The 21,701-nt window shown below is 44.0% G+C and overlaps 1 protein-coding gene across 1 annotated transcript in view; it reads right to left on the reverse strand.

Moving 5' to 3' along the window:
* Nucleotides 1-1,116: 1,116 nt before the first annotated feature.
* The window catches only part of LOC112073748 (myosin heavy chain, fast skeletal muscle-like), a 39,037-nt gene continuing 18,452 nt past the window's right edge, over nt 1,117-21,701 (reverse strand). The window contains exons 28-39 of the mRNA XM_024140983.2: nt 20,058-20,254; nt 13,907-14,090; nt 13,607-13,772; nt 13,168-13,292; nt 12,688-12,996; nt 12,035-12,238; nt 11,771-11,896; nt 8,179-8,349; nt 2,835-2,939; nt 2,646-2,741; nt 1,466-1,597; nt 1,117-1,233 (exon numbers count right to left, since the gene is read on the reverse strand). Of these exons, the coding sequence (XP_023996751.1) occupies nt 1,213-1,233; nt 1,466-1,597; nt 2,646-2,741; nt 2,835-2,939; nt 8,179-8,349; nt 11,771-11,896; nt 12,035-12,238; nt 12,688-12,996; nt 13,168-13,292; nt 13,607-13,772; nt 13,907-14,090; nt 20,058-20,254 (1,836 nt within the window). The 3' untranslated portion in view covers nt 1,117-1,212. The remainder of the gene's footprint in view (nt 1,234-1,465; nt 1,598-2,645; nt 2,742-2,834; nt 2,940-8,178; nt 8,350-11,770; nt 11,897-12,034; nt 12,239-12,687; nt 12,997-13,167; nt 13,293-13,606; nt 13,773-13,906; nt 14,091-20,057; nt 20,255-21,701) is intronic.

Below are 21,701 nucleotides of genomic sequence, written 5' to 3' on the forward strand. Positions count from 1 at the left end.
AACCCTAACCCTAACCCCAACCCTAACCCCAACCCTAACCCTAACCCTAACCCTAACCCCAACCCTAACCCTAACCCTCCTGACCCTAACCCTCCTAACCCTAACCCTAACCCCTAACCCTAACATTTAGTTCCAGAAATGTTAGGACTACTGTCCTAACGTTTAAAAGGGCAAATTTCAACGTGGAGGTGACGATCACCACGCTGGAATGGGGAATTTCGATTAGACCAGCCAGAATACAGCATGAGTTGATTATGGCAACTTAGTAGTATGAACTTTGAACAATTATTCACTAAAGAAGTGATACATCCTAGATGTCGAGTTATCAGCTGTAAACGTACGTGGCCTAGGAAAGGACAGACAATCTCCTAAGAACAACAGGGTACTACAACGTATCTGCTCTACAACACTGCGACCAGAAAGATTCTTCAAAGGACAATGGTGATCTCTGCTGGGTAAACTAGTCTTCCATCTTCGACCCATCTATCGAAGCGCAGCTCAGAGTAAATATATATCTTGCGTTTTCCTTTTCCGAATGGGAGGTTATTAGAATGCAGAAGATTCTGTATTTACGGTAGCTTCTCAAGGTCCGATAGAGACCCTTTGTCCCTCAGTCTTCCCGCTCTTTCATTCAAACCCAACCCCCTTCCCTTGTGTAACCAGCCGTCATATCGGGTTAGCCCACTAGGGGCTTTTCATGACATGATTAGTAATCGATGTGGGATCTATCCTGTGTATATATATATGTCATTCTGTGTGATTATTTAGGTATTTAGTGAATAAATAATTAAGCCAATTTGTGTATGGCTGATTCAACTTATTAGCTAGAGTTCGTGAAGATAACCAAGTACTTACGACAATCAGAATGAGACCGATCGAGGTGACGATTAATAATTGACTGCTATTRATATAAAAGATCTTCAGATCTTTAAGAGAGTGGATTCGGGAGATAACCGCTCTATATAAATTAATGCTTCCATGGTGCCCCAGGTTATTAATACTTTAATTGAGGCATGGTTTAATTCAATCACGTAATCAATTAAACATTAGGTAATCAATTTGATAAAATAGCATGTCCTATAATTAAATAATAGTAAGACACGACAAAAAAAAGTATATGTTGGCCAACATGTTTTTAATCAATGCTCACAATTTCACCATGAAAATCATATTTTTGCAACACAGTGAAATGTTAAGAGACTTTGATCTTGTTTATTCAGAAGCTTCTTTGCCCTGTAAGAAGGAAGAAATAAATGAATGGATCGGTATTAATAATGAACATGCAAAATTAATGAACATCAAAATAATATAATCGATCAAGCATTTAAGGCTCAGTGATAAGCTTGGATTTTCTATTTTGAATTTCAAAGTTCCATTTCAGTTTGAATTATACTGAAGAATAGGTGGAGTTGATGTGGTCATATTTGAACATGAATCGGGTGTAGGTTAGGCAGCAGCTCTTTACCTTTCCACTGTCACGGGTCTTGGCTCTGAGCTTGTTGACTTGAGTCTCAGCAATGTCAGCACGCTCCTCAGCCTCCTCCAGCTCATGCTGCACCTTCCTGAACTTAGACATGTGCTGGTTGGCTGCTTCCTCCTGAGAGGGAGAGCAGAACATCACTATATTGTTTGAAGATTCAGGAAGCAAATTCATATTCTTTAAAAATAAGTATTTTAAGTTTGTTTTTTATCTTCAGATAGCAATGTGCTGTAAATAGGGAGCTAGATGATACAGCAGAGAAAGTGTGAACGGGGATCAAACCGCTGCCTGCATGGTGAACGGGGACCAAACCACTGCCTGCAGGGGCATATGTGATCCAAGGGTGGCGGCACTACCAGTAGACCAGTCCCCAGGACAGCAAATTAATATTAATACTAACCCTATACTTTAAGTAGGTAGCACTGAGAAATGTGCATAATGTCTTCAGCAATTACTTGCAATATCAATTGAGTCAATATTGACTGATGTGCAGAAGCACTTCAAAGTTGGAGTCCGTTATTACAATAACAACAATGTTATTACAACACCAAAGATGTTATTACTACAACAAAGATGTTATTACAACAACAAAGATGTTATTACAACAACAAAGATGTTATTACAACAACAAAGATGTTATTACAACAACAATGTTATTAACAACAAGAATTGGTTATTTACAACCAACAATGTTATTACAACAACAAAGATGGTATTACAACAACAAAGATGTTATTACAACAACAAAGATGTTATTACAACAACAAAGATGTTATTTATGACAATGAAGATGTTTGTTAAAACAACAAACTTTTTTTGTTTTCACATCATTGACTTAAATTATCTATAATTTTCCTCTTGTTTATTTCTCGTGTTAGGGTTATACTATTATTGACTACTGCACTGTTGGGTAGAGGTAGGGGTTGCAAGTTTCACTAACTTGCACACACAATAGATTTTATTTTACCACAACACTTCATACTCATCTCCTTTGTTTGATAAACAAAACAAAAACAATAACAAATGCGCCTGGGGCGACCAGTGTTTCACCTTTTGTGGATCTCAGCTGTAACTAAACTATATTTACATGAAGTTAACGAGGGAAAAATATGTTTTTCGAAAGCATGCTTTCAGAGTATTTGACTAAGTACAGCATGTGACTTACTGCTTCCTCAGCCTGCCTCTTGTAGGCCTTCACTTTCATCTGCAGCTTATCTACCAGGTCCTGAAGCCTGCCAACGTTCTTCTTATCCTCGTCAGTCTGTGGGACAAAATCAAAGATTCACTGCCTCAGTTTTATACACAAACCTGTTTGTGTTAGTGTAAATTGTGTGAAGAAGGCACTTTCTCTTACCTGGTAAGTGAGCTCCTTGACTCGGCGCTCATACTTGCGGACTCCCTTGACCGCATCTACACCTCTTTTCTGCTCGGACTCCAACTCAGTCTCAAGCTCACGCACCTTTGTAGAAGAAATTAACATAGGCATTTGTTTGAGGTGGTTAAATCATACATAACAAATCTTTGCAACACAGAGGTATAGTCTTGTTATGCTGGTGAATGAGGACCCAAAAGCGACGTAATAGTAACAGAGTCTTTATTCCAGTATTAAACAAATAATGATTCTCCTGGATATTATCAATGGTAAATCCAAAACAGGAAACTGAAATCCTCTCGTCAATAGAGAGGAACGACTGGAGACGCGACCACAGACTGCAGGTCGCTTCAGGAAGGCACTGGCCGTAGCTGACATAGACACCTGCTCACACGCAGCATCTGAAGAGGGCAAAGAACACGACAGGGCGGAACAAGGACACAGGACAGCAAACATCAAACAAGAATCCGACAAGGACAGAGCGGGAACAACAGAGGAGAAATAGGGACTCTAATCAGAGGGCAAAATAGGGGACAGGTGTGAAAGAGTAAATGAGGTCGTTAGGAGAATGAGAAACAGCTGGGAGCAGGACGGAACGATAGAGAGAGAGAGCGGGGGAGAGAGGAGAGAGGAGGAGGAGAGAGAGAGAGAGAGAAAAGAGGAAAAACTAATAAGACCAGCAGAGGGAAGCACAGAGGACAAGACATGATCAAAGACAAAATGACAGTACCCCCCACTCACCGAGCGCCTCCCTGGCGCACTCGAGGAGGAACCCTGGCGGCAACGAAGGAAATCATCAATCAACGAACGGTCCAGCACGTCCCGAGATGGAACCCAACTCCTCTCCTCGAGACCGTAACCCTCCCAATCCACTAAGTACTGGTGACCACGTCCCCGAGAACGCATGTCCATGATCTTCCGTACCTTGTAAATAGGAGCGCCCTCGACAAGGACGGGGGGGGGAGGGAAGACGAACAGCGGGGCGCGAAGAAAAGGCTTGACACAAGAGACATGGAAGACAGGGTGGACGCGACGAAGATGTTGCGGAAGAAGCAGTCGCACAGCGACAGGATTGACGACCTGAGAGACACGGAACGGACCAATGAACCGCGGAGTCAACTTGCGAGAAGCTGTCGTAAGGGAAGTTACGAGTGGGAAAGCCACACTCTCTGACCGCGACAATACCTAGGACTCTTAATCCTACGTTTATTGGCGCGCTCTCACAGTCTGCGCCCTGTAACGGCAAAGTGCAGACCTGACCCTCCTCCAGGTGCGCTCACAACGTTGGACAAAGCCTGAGCGGGGGAACGCTGGACTCGGCGAGCTGGGACGAGAACAGAGGAGGCTGGTACCCAAGACTACTCTGAAACGGAGATAGACCGGTAGCAGACGAAGGAAGCGAGTTGTGAGCGTACTCAGCCCAGGGGAGCTGTTCTGCCCAAGACGCAGGTTTCGAAACGAAAGGCTGCGTAATATGCGACCAATCGACTGATTGGCCCTTTCGCTTGACCGTTAGACTGGGGATGAAACCCGGAAGAGAGACTGACGGAAGCACCAATCAAACGACAGAACTCCCTCCAAACTGTGACGTGATTGCGGACCTCTGTCTGAAACGCGCGTCTAACCTCGACAATGAATTGTTTAGTGACGTCAGGAATAACAAGGATAGGGGCGGATGTAAACGCTTCTTGAGGAGATCAAAAGCTCCCTGGGCGGAACCGGACCACTTAAAGCAAGTCTTGACAGAAGTCAGAGCTGTGAGAGGGCAGCCACTTGACCGAATTACGAATGAAACGCCGATAAGAATTAGCGAAACCGAGAAAGCGCTGCAACTCGACACGTGACTTAGGAACGGGCCAATCGCTGACAGCCTGGACCTTAGCGGGATCCATCTGAATGCCTTCAGCGGAAATAACAAACCGAGAAATGTGACAGAGGAGACATGAAAGGCGTACTTCTCAGCCTTCACGTAGAGACAATTCTCTAAAGCGCTGGAGTACACGTCGAACGTGCTGAACATGAATCTCGAGTGACGGTGAAAAAATCAGATATCGTCAAGGTAAACGAAAACAAAAATGTTCAGCATGTCTCTCAGTACATCATTAACTAATGCCTGAAAGACAGCTGGAGCATTAGCGAGACCGAACGGCAGAACCCGGTATTCAAAATGCCCTAACGGAGTGTTAAACGCCGTTTTCCACTCGTCCCCCTCTCTGATGCGTACGAGATGGTAAGCGTTACGAAGGTCCAACTTAGTAAAGCACCTGGCTCCCTGCAAATCTCGAAGGCTGACGACATAAGGGGAAGCGGATAACGATTCTTAACCGTTATGTCATTCAGCCCTCGATAATCCACCGCAGGGGCGCAGAGTACGTCCTTCTTCTTAACAAAGAAAAAACCCGCTCCGGCGGAGAGGAAGAAGCACACGGTACCGGCGTCGAGAGAAACAGACAGATAATCCTCGAGAGCCTTACGTTCGGGAGCCGACAGAGAGTATAGTCTACCCCGAGGGGAGTGGTCCCCGGAAGGAGATCAATACAACAATCATACGACCGGTGAGGAGGAAGGGAGCTGGCTCTGGACCGACTGAAGACCGTGCGCAGATCATGATATTCCTCCGGCACTCCTGTCAATCACCAGGTTCCTCCTGAGTAGAGGGACAGAAGACACAGGAGGGATAGCAGACATTAAACACTTCACATGACAAGAAACGTTCCAGGATAGGATAGAATTACTAGACCAATTAATAGAAGGATTTGACATACTAGCCAGGGATGACCCAAAACAACAGGTGTAAAAGGTGAACGAAAAATCAAAAAGGAAATGGTCTCACTGTGTTACCAGATACTGTGAGGGTTAAAGGTAGTGTCTCACATCTGATACTGGGGAGAAGACTACCATCTAAGGCGAACATGGGCGTGGGCTTCCCTAACTGTCTGAGAGGAATGTCATGTTTCCGAGCCCATGCTTCGTCCATAAAACAACCCTCAGCCCCAGAGTCTATCAAGGCACTGCAGGAAGCAGCCGAACCGGTCCAGCGTAGATGGACCGACAAGTAGTACAGGATCTTGATGGAAGGACTGCGAGTATGCGTACCAGTAGCCCTTTTCCCTTTTCTGATCTGTACTTGCTGGGGCTTTGATTCTGATCTGGTGGGGTGGTGGGGGCGGGAGGGTTGGAGCGTGGGTGGGGGGGGGGGGGGGGGAGGGGCGTGTGCGGTTGGAGGGAGAGCTGTGAGGGGGGGGGGGGTTTGTGCAGGGTGGGGGGTTGCCGAGGGGGGTGGGGGTCGTGTGGAGCGGGGCGTGGGGGGAGCGAGAGGCGCAGGGGATGGCGGGGTGGGGCGCTGGGGGGAGGGGGGGGGGGGGTGGGGGGGCGGGGTGAGGGGGTGGTGGGGGGGGGGGGGGGGGGGGGCGGCGGGCGGGGATGGGCGGGGGGGGGTAGCGGCGGTGGGGGAGAGGGGAGGGGGCGGGTGAAGGGGCGGCGAGGACGGGTGGGGCGTGGGCGGGCGGGGAGGGGGGTCGGGGGGAGGCGGCCGGGGGCGGGGGGTTTTAGTAGCTTGCTTCACACAGATAGCCTCCGCTTACTGATGAGCACTGCGTGCTGTTTATCTGGACATGACATGACAAATAATCGTCAGCGAACCGCAATAGAGGCAAAGGCGGTTTGGGTGATTCTCGTTCCTCTCCTTAGTCGGGATGCGAATACCCTCCAGCTGCATGGTGCTCAGTCTCTGAGCCGGTGGAGAGGAGCATGGTGAGATAGCGGAGAGGGGAAACACCGTTATAACGCGGAGCTCTGCTTCCACGAGCCCTCGGTGACGAAGATCTACCCGTCGTTCTATGCGGATGGCAGGTGCATCAAAGAGTCCACGCTGGAAGGAACCTCCGCGGAAGAATCTCATCCTTAACCTCAGCGTGGAGTCCCTCCAGAAAACGAGCGAGCAACGCCGGCTCGTTCCAGTCACTGGATGCAGCAGAGTGCGAAACTACTAGAGTAATCGTTATGATCGATCACCTTGACATAGGGAAGCCAGGCCCTGGAAGCCTCCTTCCAAAAACTGAACGATCAAAAACCCGTATCATCTCTCTCTTTAAAGTTCAGATAATCGTCAGTAGACACTCACCCTGCCTCCCAGATAGCGTGTGCCCCACTCCCGTGAGGGGGGGTGCCGGCGGCCGGATGAGGGCGGGACATCAGGAGTGAGTAGAGCGAGTTCCGAAGCTCTACTCATAGAGTACGTGTCTGTGTGCGCTGGGAGAGAGACACACATATATCCAACTGGGGTGAGAGAAGAGAGCGCGCACTCCCGTGGGCCGCCCAGCAGTCAACATCGGAGGGAGTTAATCTCAGAACCCTAGGTTCGGAGACTCGAGAAGACCAGGAAGTAGCTGGGGTTGCACAGAGACGAAGACTCTGAAAACTGTTCCAGAGAGATCGAGGCACCTGACCGGCCAGGGTGCTCCAACTGCATGACGAGCAGCAAACAATTCCTGCTCTGTGTCTGCCGAGCCACTTGCTCCCGGGGAACTCGACGGCCAGTGTTGAGAGAATCCATAGTCGCTGGTCCATCTTGGTCGGATTCTTTCTGTTATGCTGGTGAATGAGACCCAAAGCCAGCGCGTAATAGTAACAGAGTCTTTTATTATTCCAGTATTAAACAAATAATGATCTCCTGGTTTATCAATGGTAAATCCAAAACAGGAAACTGAAATCCTCTCGTCAATAGAGAGAACGACTGGAGACACGACCACGACTGCAGGTCGCTTCAGGAAGCACTGGCCGTAGCTGACATAGACACCTGCTCACACGCGCATCTGAAGAGGGCAAAGAACACGACCAGGCGGAACAGAGGGACACAGGAAGCAAGCACAACAATCAAAGTCGAGAAGTCAGAACACAGGGCACGAGAGCGGGAAACAGAGGGAGAAATAGGGACTCTAATCAGAGGGCAAAATAGGGGACAGGTGTGAAAGAGTAAATGAGGTCGTTAGGAGAATGAGAAACAGCTGGGAGCAGGAACGGAACGATAGAGAGAGAGAGCGGGAGAGGGAGAGAGGGAGGAGGAGAGAGAGAGAGAGAAAGAGGGAAAGAACCTAATAAGACCAGCAGAGGGAAGCACAGGGACAAGACATGATCAAAGACAAAACATGACAAGTCTTCTACTATATATACTTTTACAATTTTAATTGAAGGGATCTGTAATGTTAACAGCAGCTTTTCATTATCTAGGTGGGTTATTGAGAGAAAAAGTCATTACACCATGCCCAAATAAATATCCAGAAATCTGTTTTTCAATCCACTCCAATCCACCCTGTTGTTAACTCACCCTGGACTCCAGTTTCTGGAGCTGCTTCTTGCCTCCCTTCATGGCCAGATTCTCAGCCTCATCCAGGCGGTGCTGCAGGTCCTTGACTGTGACCTCCAGGTTCTTCTTCATCCTCTCCAGGTGAGARCTGGTGTCCTGCTCCTTCTTCAGCTCCTCAGCCATCATGGCCGCCTGGAATGGTAGTTTGTTTAATGTATGTCTCTCTAGACCAGGGTTCTCCAACCGTTCTGTAGGTTTTTGCTCCAACCTCAGTTATATTTAACTGGATGCAGATTATCAACCAGCTAATTATTAGAATTTTCAACATTTTAGTACCACTATCGTTTTCACTATATATTCTAACTCTTGGTGATGTCATTTGAAAACACAATTTCAACTCTCACTGCTATGGGGACGACACACAGCTGTGCATTTTGACAAAACATGGTGAAGCTCCAAAATTGCCTACCCTGGAAGCCTGTGTTTCAGACATAAGGAAGTGGACTGCGGCAAACGTTTTACTTTTAAACTCAGACAAAACAGAGATGCTTGTTCTAGGCCCCAAGAAACAAAGAGATCTGCTTTTTGATCTGACTAACAATAATGATGGTTGTACAGTCACCTCAAATAAAACTGAAGGGCCTCGGCGTTACTCTGGACCCTGATCTCTCTCTTGATGAACATATCAAGAATATTTCAAGGGCAGCTTTTTTCCCACCATCATAACATTGCAAAAATGTAAAACATGTTGTCCAAAAATTATGCTGAAAAGCTAATCCATATTTTTGTCACTTCTAGATTAGACTACTGCAATGCTCTACTATCTTTTTTTCCTTTAACGAGTCTGACGAGGCCGACGCGAACGATACACTTCTTTCTCAGGAATAGGCCCAGATCCCCGTGATATACGTGAAGAGGAGGCGGAGAAAAAGGGGCCGGAGGGCGGGCTGCCTTCTGAGAATTCGTAAGCAATCGGGAAAAAAAACACTTCCATCCATTCTGCAAGCAAACGTGCAATCTTTGGCCAATAAAATAGATGACCTACGTGGAAGATTAAACTACCAACGGGACATTCAAAACTGTAATATCTTATACTTCACGGAGACGTGGATAGACGTGCATAGACGTGGCTGAACGACAACACTATCTAGAGAGTTTTCATCTGTATGAAAAACAAGAAAACGCTCACCTAGAGGTGGCGCTTCTAGTAGCCAGGGACTTTAATGCAGGGAAACTTAAATCAGTTTTACCAAATTACTATCAGCATGTTATATGTGCAACCAGAGGAAAAAAAACTCTGGACCACCTTTACTCCACACACAGAGACGCATACAAAGGTCGCCCTCGCCCTCCATTTGGCAAATCTGACCATAATTCTATCCTCCTGATTCCTGCTTACAAGCAAAAAATGTATCGGGAAGGACCAGTGACTAGATCAATAAAAAAGTGGTCAGATGAAGCAGATGCTAAGCTACAGGACTGTTTGCTAGCACAGACTGGAATATGTTCCGGGATTCCTCCGATGACATTGATAAGTACACCACATCAGTCATTGGCTTCATCAATAAGTGCATCGATGATGTCGTCCCCACAGTGACCGTACGTACATACCCAAACCAGAAGCAATGGATTACAGGTAACCACTGCCCTCTTTTTCATCGCTGCTACTCTCTGTTGTTATCATTTGTATATAGTCTTGATGTTGATATTTTACCGCTGCTCTTTAATTACTTGTTTCTTTTATTCCTTATTCTTATCCATATTTTTTTTAACTGCATTGTTGGTTAGGGGCTCGTAAGTAAGCATTTCACTGTAAGGTCTACATTTGTTGTATTCGGCGCATGTGACTAATACAATGTGATTTGATTTGAAATATGGCTGCTAAAATCTTGATCATATCACTGCAGTGCTATCCTTTGCTGTGTCAGCCTGGCCTGCTCAGCTCTCTCCACTGGGATTCTCTGACCCTATTATAGGGGCTGATGTAACGATAGTCTATTTCGTCCTCCTCATCGGACGAGGAGAGGCGAGAAGGATCGGACCAATATGCAGAGTGGTTCGTGCTCATGATGATTTATTAAAACCGAAACTGAACACTGAAATACAAAACAATAAACGAAGTGCAGAAAACCGAAACAGTACCGTGTGGTGAAAACACGGTAGACAAACACCCACAAAACACACGTGAAACCCAGGCTGCCTAAGTATGATTCTCAATCAGGGACAACGATTGACAGCTGCCTCTGATTGAGAATCATACCAGGCCGAACACAAAATCCCAACATAGAAAATCACACATAGACAACCCACCCAACTCACGCCCTGACCATACTAAATAAATACAAAACAAGGGAAAACAGGTCAGGAACGTGACAGCTGAGTCACTGGCTTACTAGTGCTCTTCCATGCCGTTCCTAGGAGGGGTGCGTCACTTGAGTGTTTTGCGCCCCCCTCGGGCTTGTTCGTTGGAGGAGATCTTAGTGGGCTATACTCAGCCTTGTCTCAGGGTAGTAAGTTGGTGATCTGTTGATATCCCTTTAGTGGTGAGGGGACTGTGCTTTGGCAAAGTGGGTGGGGTTATGTCCTGCCTGGTTGGCCCTGTCCAGGGTTATCCCCTACGTCAGTCTAGATGGAAGCCACTCCTGAGAGAAAGGCACATGACAGCACGCCTGGAGTTTGCAAAAAAGGCACATGAACGGCTGTGAGCATAAGGTAAAAGATTCTGACACAAAAATATAACTCTTTGGCCTGAATGCAAAGTGCTATTACACCCTTCTATCACCATCCCTACTGTGAAGCATGGTGGTGGCAGCATCCCTACTGTGAAGCATGGTGGTGGCAGCATCCCTACTGTGAAGCATGGTGGTGGCAGCATCATGCTATGGGGCTGCTTTTCAGCGGCAGGGAGACTGGTAAAGATAGAGGGAACCATGAATGGAGCCAAATACATGTAAACCTGACTAAGAGTGCCAGTGACCATAGACTACGGCAAAAATGTGGCAATGACCCCAAGCATACAGCCAAAGCAACACTGGAATGGCTTCAGAGCAAGAATGTGAAAGTGCAGTAAAAGCCCAGACTTGAATCCCATTGAAAATCTGTGGAAAACTTCTGTTCACATCCAGTCCCCATAGAACTTAATAACAGAGCTTGAGAAAATCTGCAAGGATGAATGGGAGAAAATCCTCAAATCCAGATGTGCAAAGCTGATACAGACATACCCAAGACGAATCAAAGCTGTAATCACTGTCAAAGGTGCTTCTACAAAGTATTGACTCAGGGGTGTGATACTTATGGAAATGACATCTGTATTTCATTTAACATATTTCAAAAATGTCCTAAAAACATGTTTTCACTTTGTCATTATGGGGTGTGTAGATTGGTGAGATAAAAATCTATTTAATCCATTTTGAATTCAAGCAGTAACACAACAAAATGTGGAATTAGTCAAGGGGTATGAATACTTTCTGAAGGCACTGTAGATTAAATGTATTTATGAGGCTGTTAGAATCGACGTTGCCTCAAACTGGGATGCCTTGAGGCTCAGCCAATACTACCGTTACCATTGGGGCCAAATGAAGTTGATGTAATTCAATAGATCATAAGAACTCACATCAGTGATGGCCTTCTTGGCCTTCTCCTCTGCATTCCTGCTTTCCTGGACGATATCATCCACCTCTCCCTGCACCTGCACCAGGTCAGTCTCCAGCTTCTTCTTGGTGTTCAGAAGGCTGGTGTTCTGGAAGAAACAAGACAAATTGTTTGACTCTCAAGATAACTTATATGTCATAAGGCAGAAGTTACGACATATAAAAGCAAGCACTGTGTAAATGGTATGTTTGGTTGAGTTTCATAAGAAATTGATTTTGACCTGTACCTGGGAGTGCAGCAGCCCAACACGCTCGCTGGCGTCTACCAGCTCAGTCTCAGCCACTTTACGGCCTCTCTCTGTCACCTCCAGGGCAACTCTCAGCTCCTCGATTTCAGCCACCATCAGACCGTTTCTGCGCTCCACCATGGCTGCCTGCTCCTTCATGTCCTCTGAGGCACGGACGGCGTCATCAAGGTGCAGTTGGGCATCCTGGGGTTCATAATGACAGGTTTATTAGGACTTGTGGAAGTAGAGGTGATAGGATCGGTGATAAAAATGTTTATTGGTAAGAATTTCCTCAATATCCCTAAATTTCTACAGTATATTAGTCCAATCTATTCAATATTTTAAATTCCTTGGTTCAAGCCTTTTTTAAAGGTTCACAAACAAATCCCTCCCCATTCTCAGCTGTTTGAGCTTGATGTCCCATTCCCTTTACCTTTAGGTGTCCCTGGACGTTCCTCAGATGTTTGAGCCTGATGTCCCATTCCCTTTACCTTTAGGTGTCCCTGGACGTTCATCAGATGTTTGAGCTTGATGTCCCTTTACCTTTAGGTGTCCCTGGACGTTCTTCAGATGTTTGAGCCTGATGTCCCATTCCCTTTAGGTGTCCCTGGACGTTCCTCAGATGTTTGAGCCTGATGTCCCATTCCCCTTACCTTTAGCTGTCCCTGGACGTTCCTCAGATGTTTCTGGGCCTCGGCAGCTTGGCGGTTGGCGTGGCTCAGCTGGATCTCCATCTCATTCAGGTCTCCCTCCATCTTCTTCTTCACCCTCAGGGCGTCATTCCTGCTCCTGACCTCAGAGTCCAGGGTGCTCTGCATGGAGTCAGTCAACCTCTGGCTGTTCCTCTTGATCTGCTCCATCTCCTCATCCTTCTCAGCCAGCTTCCTGTCCACCTCACCCTTGATCTGGTTCAGCTCCAGCTGCACACGCAGAATCTTGGATTCCTCGTGCTCCAGTGTGCCCTGGACAAGGAGAAGCAGTCAGGCGATTTGATTTCAATACATTTGGATGTGAATAACACCAGCAATTAAATATATATGACTACAATAAACACCAATACAGGGATCATTGGACTGTAGCTAGCATTGGCTCGTGTAACACTGCTTTTCCCATCAAACAGCTGTAGTTTGTACCTCAGCCTCCTCCAGAGCCGTCTGGATCTCAGACTTCTCTGTCTCCACGGTTTTCTTGGCCTTCTCCAGCTCATGGATGCTCTTGCCAGTCTCTCCGATCTGCTCAGTCAGGTCAGAGATCTCCTCTGCACACACAAACACAGGAGCAGTTTAGACTTGAGAGATTATTTTTTGTGTGGATATTACCAATGCACTGAAGTTGACATTGAATCATAATAACAGATAAATAATTAACAGCACTTCATATGGTCTTGCAAATATAATTGCCCTCCACTTCCTTGGGTTGTTCAAAGGAACATGGTCACGAGTATAAAAAATATAATTTCATACTCAGAGATGGTGTAATAGTAATTTAGTGTAATTTTGATGGTTAAAGCTCCCTCCATTTTTACAACACTAGTCAAACATGAGCAAAATATAACTGCTGTCAGATGCTCACGTTGCAGGTTCTTGTTCTCTCTCTTCAGAGTCTCCAGATGATCCAGAGCCTCCTCGTAGGAGTTCTTCATCTTGAAGAGTTCAGTGCTCATAGCGCGAGCCTCCTTCTGAGCTCCTTCGAGCTCAGCCTGACCCTCCTCATACTTCTGCTTCCACTCTGACAGAACCTAGGGAAATCCATAGGATTTTCATTAGAACTCATTGATGGAGTTTTGAATCAGGAATATGGTACAATTATACTACAACTGATCCAATAGCAGACAGAAAATATTACCCTAGGGTGAGGTTTATTCATGTTCACCTTGTCAAAGTTTCTCTGCTTCTTGTCAAGGTTGGAGGCCATTGCGTTAGCTCTCTCAACGTCAATCATCATGTCCTCCACCTCTCCCTGCAGYCTCTGCTTGGTCTTCTCCAGGGAGGCGCACTTGGCGTTAACTGCCTCGATGGTCTCTTCAGCCTCCTGCAGACGCTGGGCCAGCTTCTTCCTGTTGGACGACAGAGGGTGGTTTTATTGTGAACAATTTGTTCCAAAACAAATGTTACAATACTTATTGACATTTTCTCAGAGCCCCCTACCATTAAGATGTCTCTCTAGACATCTGGGTTGCTTCCCACAATGTTCCCTCCTTACATAATAGAATGGCAGTTTGGTACTATGTCACGGCCTATATAACTACCCACTGGGCACAAACTGGTTATTAAATCAACATTGTTTCAACATCATTTGTCAATGTATTGTTACATGGAAAATACATTGGATTTGAAAAAAGTTATTAACAAACGTTTTTTAAGGTGAAAATTCAACTACAGGATTACATAAACATGGTAACATTTTCAACACTGACAAACCTTGCGTATAATATGTTGAATTTGTGCCTTTGAAACAACATCAGATCTTGAACGTAATATCCTCTATCAGAAAAAAACAATAGGCCGGGCAGCACCTCCTACTGGAGAGTTGATCTACCTACAGCTACCCTTTGGTCCCCCATCCAGGGTTTTAACCAAGCCCGACTGGGCTTCCATATTTGCCACAGGCTGTCACCAAATGGTTGTTGAGAAATCTCCACTTAATAGATTCACTGTTGCGTTGCTATCAAAGTCATTCCAAAAGGTTTAACAGAGCAAATGAAATGGAACCATACTTTATCAATTCGATTATCAATGATGCTGTTGATGGGAAGTCATCAACAGCTATTGTTTAAATTTAACCCAGGATTAAACTAAAAATAGACAATACATATAGGCCTAGTGTTTTAAGGTTTGGTATCTTTCAAATGGAATCCACAAGTTAGTAAATTTAAATGTTGGATTCATGTCTCCATCTCAAGTCTCACAACCAAAAATCAAAGTTAAAAAATGACTAAATCAAATCATCCTTTACCTGAACTGAGATGTTTGGTTGAGATGGAGATGTGAATGCAACATTAATTATTCATTTGTAGACAAAGTGGAATTTAATCAAGACTCACAATTTAATATTACTTTTGTAAGACCACCTAACATTAAGCTATTAACTATCTTACAAACTAATGTACAAGTATTTATTCTTGTACATTAGATTTCCACAGAGTAATAAGTAACACGTCCATGGCCACATTTTGAGGTTACTGTAACAATAAATGTCTTCTTATGTAATCATAGAAAGTGTTCAGGGTTGTCGGTCTGTATTAATCTGCACAGAATCTCGAACGGCATTGATCACTTGCACTATATACTTTAATGTCAACGAGGTGAAATCCAGGTCATTTAGTTGTGTCAAAGGTGGAACTGCATTAGGGCTGTTAAATCCACAAGTGGCACCTGGCATACACATAAAAACTGGCACTGTCATTGGCTGCACGGAGTCGCATTAAGAGAAATCCCATGCAGCCTTGTTTACAAATTTGAACACTGGAATGTGAGATGTAATCTACTCCTCCAATAGGGTGATAAATGTAATCTACAGTCGTGGCCAAAAGTTTTGAGAATGACACAAATATAAATTTTCACAAAGTTTGCTGCCTCAGTTTGTATGATGGCAATTTGCATATACTCAAGAATGTTATGAAGAGTGATCAGATGAATTGCAATTCTTGAAAAATAAAAGTCAACACTGCAAATATCTACTCTTTGCATCAACTTCATGTAATTGTCAATAAAAGCCTTTGACACTTATGAAATGCTTGTAATTATAATTTAGTATTCCATAGTAACATCTGATAAAAATATCTAAAGACACTGAAGCAGCAGACTTTTTTGTGTCATTCTCAAAACTTTTGGCCACGACTGTACACCTCCATTAGGATGATAGATGTAATCTACACCTCCATTAGGATGACAGATGTAATCTACTCCTCCATTAGGATGGATAGATGTAATCTACTCCTCCATTAGATGTGATAGATGTTAAATTCTAGCTCCTCCCCATTAGGATGATAGATGTAATGTAATCTACTCCCTCCAATTAGGATGATAGATGTAATCTACTCCTCCATTAGGTAAGCCATTGATAGAGTAATCTACTCCTCCATTATAAGGATGTGCATTAGATGGTAATCTACATCTTCATTAGGATGATAGATGATAGATGTAATCAACTCCTCCATTAGGATGATAAATGTAATACTACACTCCATTAGGATGATAGATGTAATCTACTCCTCCATTAGGCTGATAGATGTAATCTAGACGCGTCCATTAGGATGATAGATGTAATCTATCTTCATTAGGATGATAGGTGATCAATGTAATCAACTCCTCCATTAGGATGAATAGATGTAATCTAACCTCCATTAGATGATAGATGTAATCTACTCCTCCATTAGGCTGATAGATGTAATCTAGACCTCTCATTTTAGGATGATAGATGTAATCTGTACTCCTCCATTAGGATGGATAATGTATCTACTCCTCCATTAGGATGATAGATGTAATCTACTACCTCCATTGAAGGATGATGAGATGTAAATCTTACTCCTCCATTAGGATGATAGATGTAATCTACTCCTCCATGTAGGAATGATAAATGTAATCTACTCCTCCATTAGGAATTGATAGATGTGTAATCTACTCCTCCATTATGGATGATTAGATGTAATCTACACCTCCATTAGGATGATAGATGATAATGTAATCTACCTCCATTAGGATGATAGAATGACAGATTTGTAATCTACTCCTCCATTAGGATGATAGAGTGTAATCAACACCTCCATTAGATGATAGATGATAGATGTAATCTACTCCTCCTATTAGGATGATAGATGTAATCTACTCCTCATTAGATGATAGATGTTAATCTACTCCTCCATAGAATGATAGATGTAATCTACTCCTCCATTAGGATGATAGATGTAAGTCTACTCCTCCATTAGGATGATAGATGTAATCTACTCCTCCATTAGGAATGATAGATGTAATCTACTCCTCCATTAGGATGATAGATGTAATCTTACTCCTCCATTAGGATGATAGATGTAATCTACACCTCCATTAGGATGATAGATTGTAATCTAGACCTCCATTAGGATGATAGATGTAATCTACTCCTCCATTAGGCTGATAGATGTAATCTACTCCTCCATTAGGATGATAGATGTAATCTACTCCTCCATTAGGTGATATAGTAATCTACTACCTCCATTAGGATGACATATGTAATCTACACCTCCATTAGGATGATAGATGTAATCTACTCCTCCATTAGGCTGATAGATGTAATCTAGACCTCCATTAGGATGATAGATGTAATCTACACTCCATTAGGATGATAGATGTAATCTACTCCTCCATTAGGTGATAGATGTAGTCTACACCTCCATTAGGATGATAGATGTAATCTACACCTCCATTAGTGATGATAGATGTAATCTACACCTCCATTAGGATGATAGATGATAAGTAATCTACTCCTCCATTAGGTGATAGATGTAATCTAACCTCCATTAGGATGATAGATGTAATCTACACCTCCATTAGGATGATAGATGTAATCTACTCCTCCATTAGAATGATAGATGTAATCTACTCCTCCATTAGGCTGATAGATGTAATCTACTCCTCCATTAGGATGAAGATGTAATCTACACCTCCATTAGGATGATAGATGTAATCATAACCTCCATTAGGATGATAGATGTAATCTACACCTCCATTAGGATGATAGATGTAATCTACACCTCCATTAGGATGATAGATGATAGATGTAATCTACACCTCCATTAGGATGATAGATGTAATCTACTCCTCCATTAGGATGATAGATGTAATAACACCTCCATTAGGATGATAGATGTTAATCTACACCTCCATTAGGATGATAGATGTAATCTACACCTCCATTAGGATGATAGATGTAATCTACACCTCCATTAGGCTGATAGATGTAATCTACATCTTCATTAGGCTGATAGATGTAATCTACTCTTCATTAGGATGATAGATGTATCTACACCTCCATTAGGCTGATAGATGTAATCTACACCTTCATTAAGCTGATAGATGATAGATGTAATCTACACCTCCATTTAGGCTGATAGATGTAATCTACTCCTCCATTAGGATGATAGATGTAATCTACTCCTCCATTAGGATGATAGATGTAATCTAGACCTCCATTAGATATAGATGATAGATGTAATCTACTCCTCCATTAGGAGATGATAGATGTAATCTACTCCTCCATAGGATGATAGAGTGTAATCTACACTTCCATTAGGATGATAGATGTATCTACTCCTCCATTAGGATGATAGATGTAATCTACTCCTCCATTAGGATGATAGATGATAGATGTAATCTACTCCTCCATTAGGATGATAGATGTAATCTACTCCTCCATTAGGATGATAGATGTAATCTACTCCTCCATTAGATGATAGATGATAGATGTAATCTACTCCTCCATTAGGATGATAGATGTAATCTACTCCTCCATTAGGCTGATAGATGTAATCTACTCCTCCATTAGGATGATAGATGTAATCTAGACCTCCATTAGGATGATAGATGATAGATATAGTCTACTCCTCCATTAGGATGATAGATGTAATCTACACCTCCATTAGGATGATAGATGTAATCTACACCTCCATTAGATGATAGATGTAATCTACTCCTCCATTAGGATGATAGATGTAATCTACTCCCCTCATTAGGATGATAGATGTAATCTACTCCTCCATTAGGATGTAGTAATGATTAGAGATGATAATCTACTCCTCCATTAGGATGATAGATGTAATCTACTCCTCCATATAGGATGATAGATGTTAATCTACACCTCCATTAGGATGATAGATTAATCTACACCTCCATTAGATGATAGATGTAATCTACTCCTCCATTAGGATGATAGATGTAATCTACTCCTCCATTAGGATGATAGATGTAATCTACACCTCCATTAGGATGATAGATGTAATCTACACCTCCATTAGGAAATGATAGAGAATCTACTCCTCCATTGGTAGATTATAGATGTAATCTACTCCTCCATTAGGATGATAGATGTAATCTAGACCTCCATTAGGATGATAGATGTAATCTACTCCTCCATTAGGATGATAGATGTAATCTACACCTCCATTTGGATGATGATGAATCTACTCCTCCATTAGGATGACAGATGTAATCTACACCTACAGTTCATTAGGATGATAGAACTCCTCATTGTTTTAGTTTAATGATTTTCAATTTGAGCGTCATCATTTCTATACAGCTACACTTTCTTGGTCTGAATTTGTTACGCAAGTGGGACAGGTGTGGCTTGATGACAATGATCAAGAGCGGCTTCTAACCGATTTGACAGTTCCAATGAAGTTACACCTTCGACACCGCCAAAAACATCAGCTATGTGGGTGTCGGCTATCGCCGGTTACATGATCTGATTGATTTTATTTTATTTTTTAAATATGGGTGAAAATGTGCTGAAATCTTATTGATCAATGTATCTACCAAATATGACCCAAATTGTCCACGTTGAAATGACGTGGTGTGCCAGTGGGTACCGTATCTGTTTGAATAAAATATAAGATAGCAGCTAGCAAGATAGAGCAGAGCAGCTAGCAAGATAGCAGCTAGCAAGATAGCAGCTAGCCAGATAGCAGAAGATAACAGCTAGCAAGATCAAGCAGCTATAGCAAGATAGCAAGCTAGCAAGATAGCAGCTGCAAGATAACAGCTAGCAAAGATAGCAGCTAGCAAGATAACAGCTAGCAAGATAGCAGCTAGCAAGATAGCAGCTAGCAAGATAACAGCTAGCAAGATAACAGCTAGCAAGATGGGGATCACAGGTTATTTTTAAGAGGATCCACCCCACATTCTTTTTCTTATTAAAGTTGCCAAGAAAGTGTCAAAATTGAATCCAGACCACACTGCTGTTGCCTATGGTGTGGGTTTTTGAGACTACCGTACCACCACATCACCATCCACACCCTATATGTGAGTTTCTGCTGTTGCGTGCGACTCACTTGGCCTCCTCCAGCTCCTCTGTGCGCTGAATGGCATCAGTTTCATACTTAGTCCTCCACTGAGCCACCTCACTGTTGGCCTTGGACATGCCGCGTTGCAGCTCTGCCTTGGCCTCCTGCTCCTCCTCAAACTGCTCCCTCAGKAGGTCACAGTCATGGCGGGCAGACTGGACACCATGGGCCAGTGCATTTTTTGCCTGTGAGAGAGAAAGGGAAAGACAGAGAGATTAGAGAGATAGTAAAAACAAATTACAGTAGATGGCGCTACAGTGGATAGTGGACATTTTATTCTGCTATTAAAAAATGTAAATAATGTATGCTGATCTTAACTTTTTGGTACGCAATGTCTCCACCATCATTTCCTATGACCGAAAACGTATTCTGGACATCAGAACAGCGATCACTTGCCTCAATTTGGATGAAGATTTCTACCTCAACGAATCGGCAGCTCTGGGCGTTCTGCGTACTCCGGACCAGGCCCTAATCCCTGGTACTCGAAAGAGGAAGTGGCGGCCAAAAAGAGGCAGGTGAGGCAGCCTCCTAACGAGATTACGTCAGCAAACAAATAGACCACCATTGCCCTCTGTCACTGGTGAACAAACTGGATGAACTCCTATCAACGGGACCTGAAGAACTGTAATATTCTGTTTCTCTGAGTCTGAACAAGGACATGGACACCCTGGACCCACTCCAACTCGCATACCGCCCCAACAGATCCACAGATGACGCAATCTCTATTGCACTCCACACTGCTCTTTCCCACCTGGACAAGAGGAACACCTATGTGAGAATGCTGTTCATTGACTACAGCTAAGCGTTTGGTATTTGGTATTTTATTATGATCCCCATTAGCTGTTGCAAAAGCAGCAGCTACTCTTCCTGGGGTCCATTCAACACCATAGCGCCCTCCAAACTCATCACTAAGCTCAGGACCCTGTGACTTTCTGACCGGCCGCCCCCAGGTGGTGAGGCTAGGCAACAAGACATCCGCCTCAATACATCCCCTCAATACAGGGGCCCCTCGGGTGCGTGCTTAGTCCCCACCTGTACTCCTTGTTCGCCCCACATCAGCAATGACAATGCCTCCCCCTCCTCAGGAAGCTGAAAAGATTTGGCATGGGCCCTCAGATCTTCAAAAAGTTCTACAGCTGCACCATTGAGAGCATCTTGACTGGCTGCATCCTGCATCATCGCTTGGTTTGGCAACTTCTTGGCATCTAACCGCAAGGTGCTACAGAGGGTAGTGCGTATGGAGCAGTGCATCGCTGGGGCTGAGCTCTCTGCCATCCAGGACTTCTGTACTAGGCAATGTCAAAGACTGCAGCCACCCAAGTCATAGACTGTTCACTCTGCTTTTGCAAACTGTACCGATGCTCCCAGACAGGAATAAACAGGACCCTGAACAGCTTCTACCCTCAAGCCACGAGAATAATAATAAATAGTTAACCAAATAGCTACCCAGACTATCTGCATTGACCACCCTTTTTGCACTAACTCTTTTGACTCATCCCATACGCTGCTGCTACTTCTTATTATCTATCCTGTTGCCTAGTCACTTTACCCCTACCTATATGTACATATCTACCTCAATTACCTCGTTCCCCTGCACATCGACTCAGTACTGGTACCCCGTGTATATAGCCA

This window comes from Salvelinus sp. IW2-2015, unplaced genomic scaffold (genome assembly GCF_002910315.2).
Source record: "Salvelinus sp. IW2-2015 unplaced genomic scaffold, ASM291031v2 Un_scaffold2350, whole genome shotgun sequence".
NCBI classification, from domain to species: Eukaryota; Metazoa; Chordata; class Actinopteri; order Salmoniformes; family Salmonidae; genus Salvelinus; species Salvelinus sp. IW2-2015.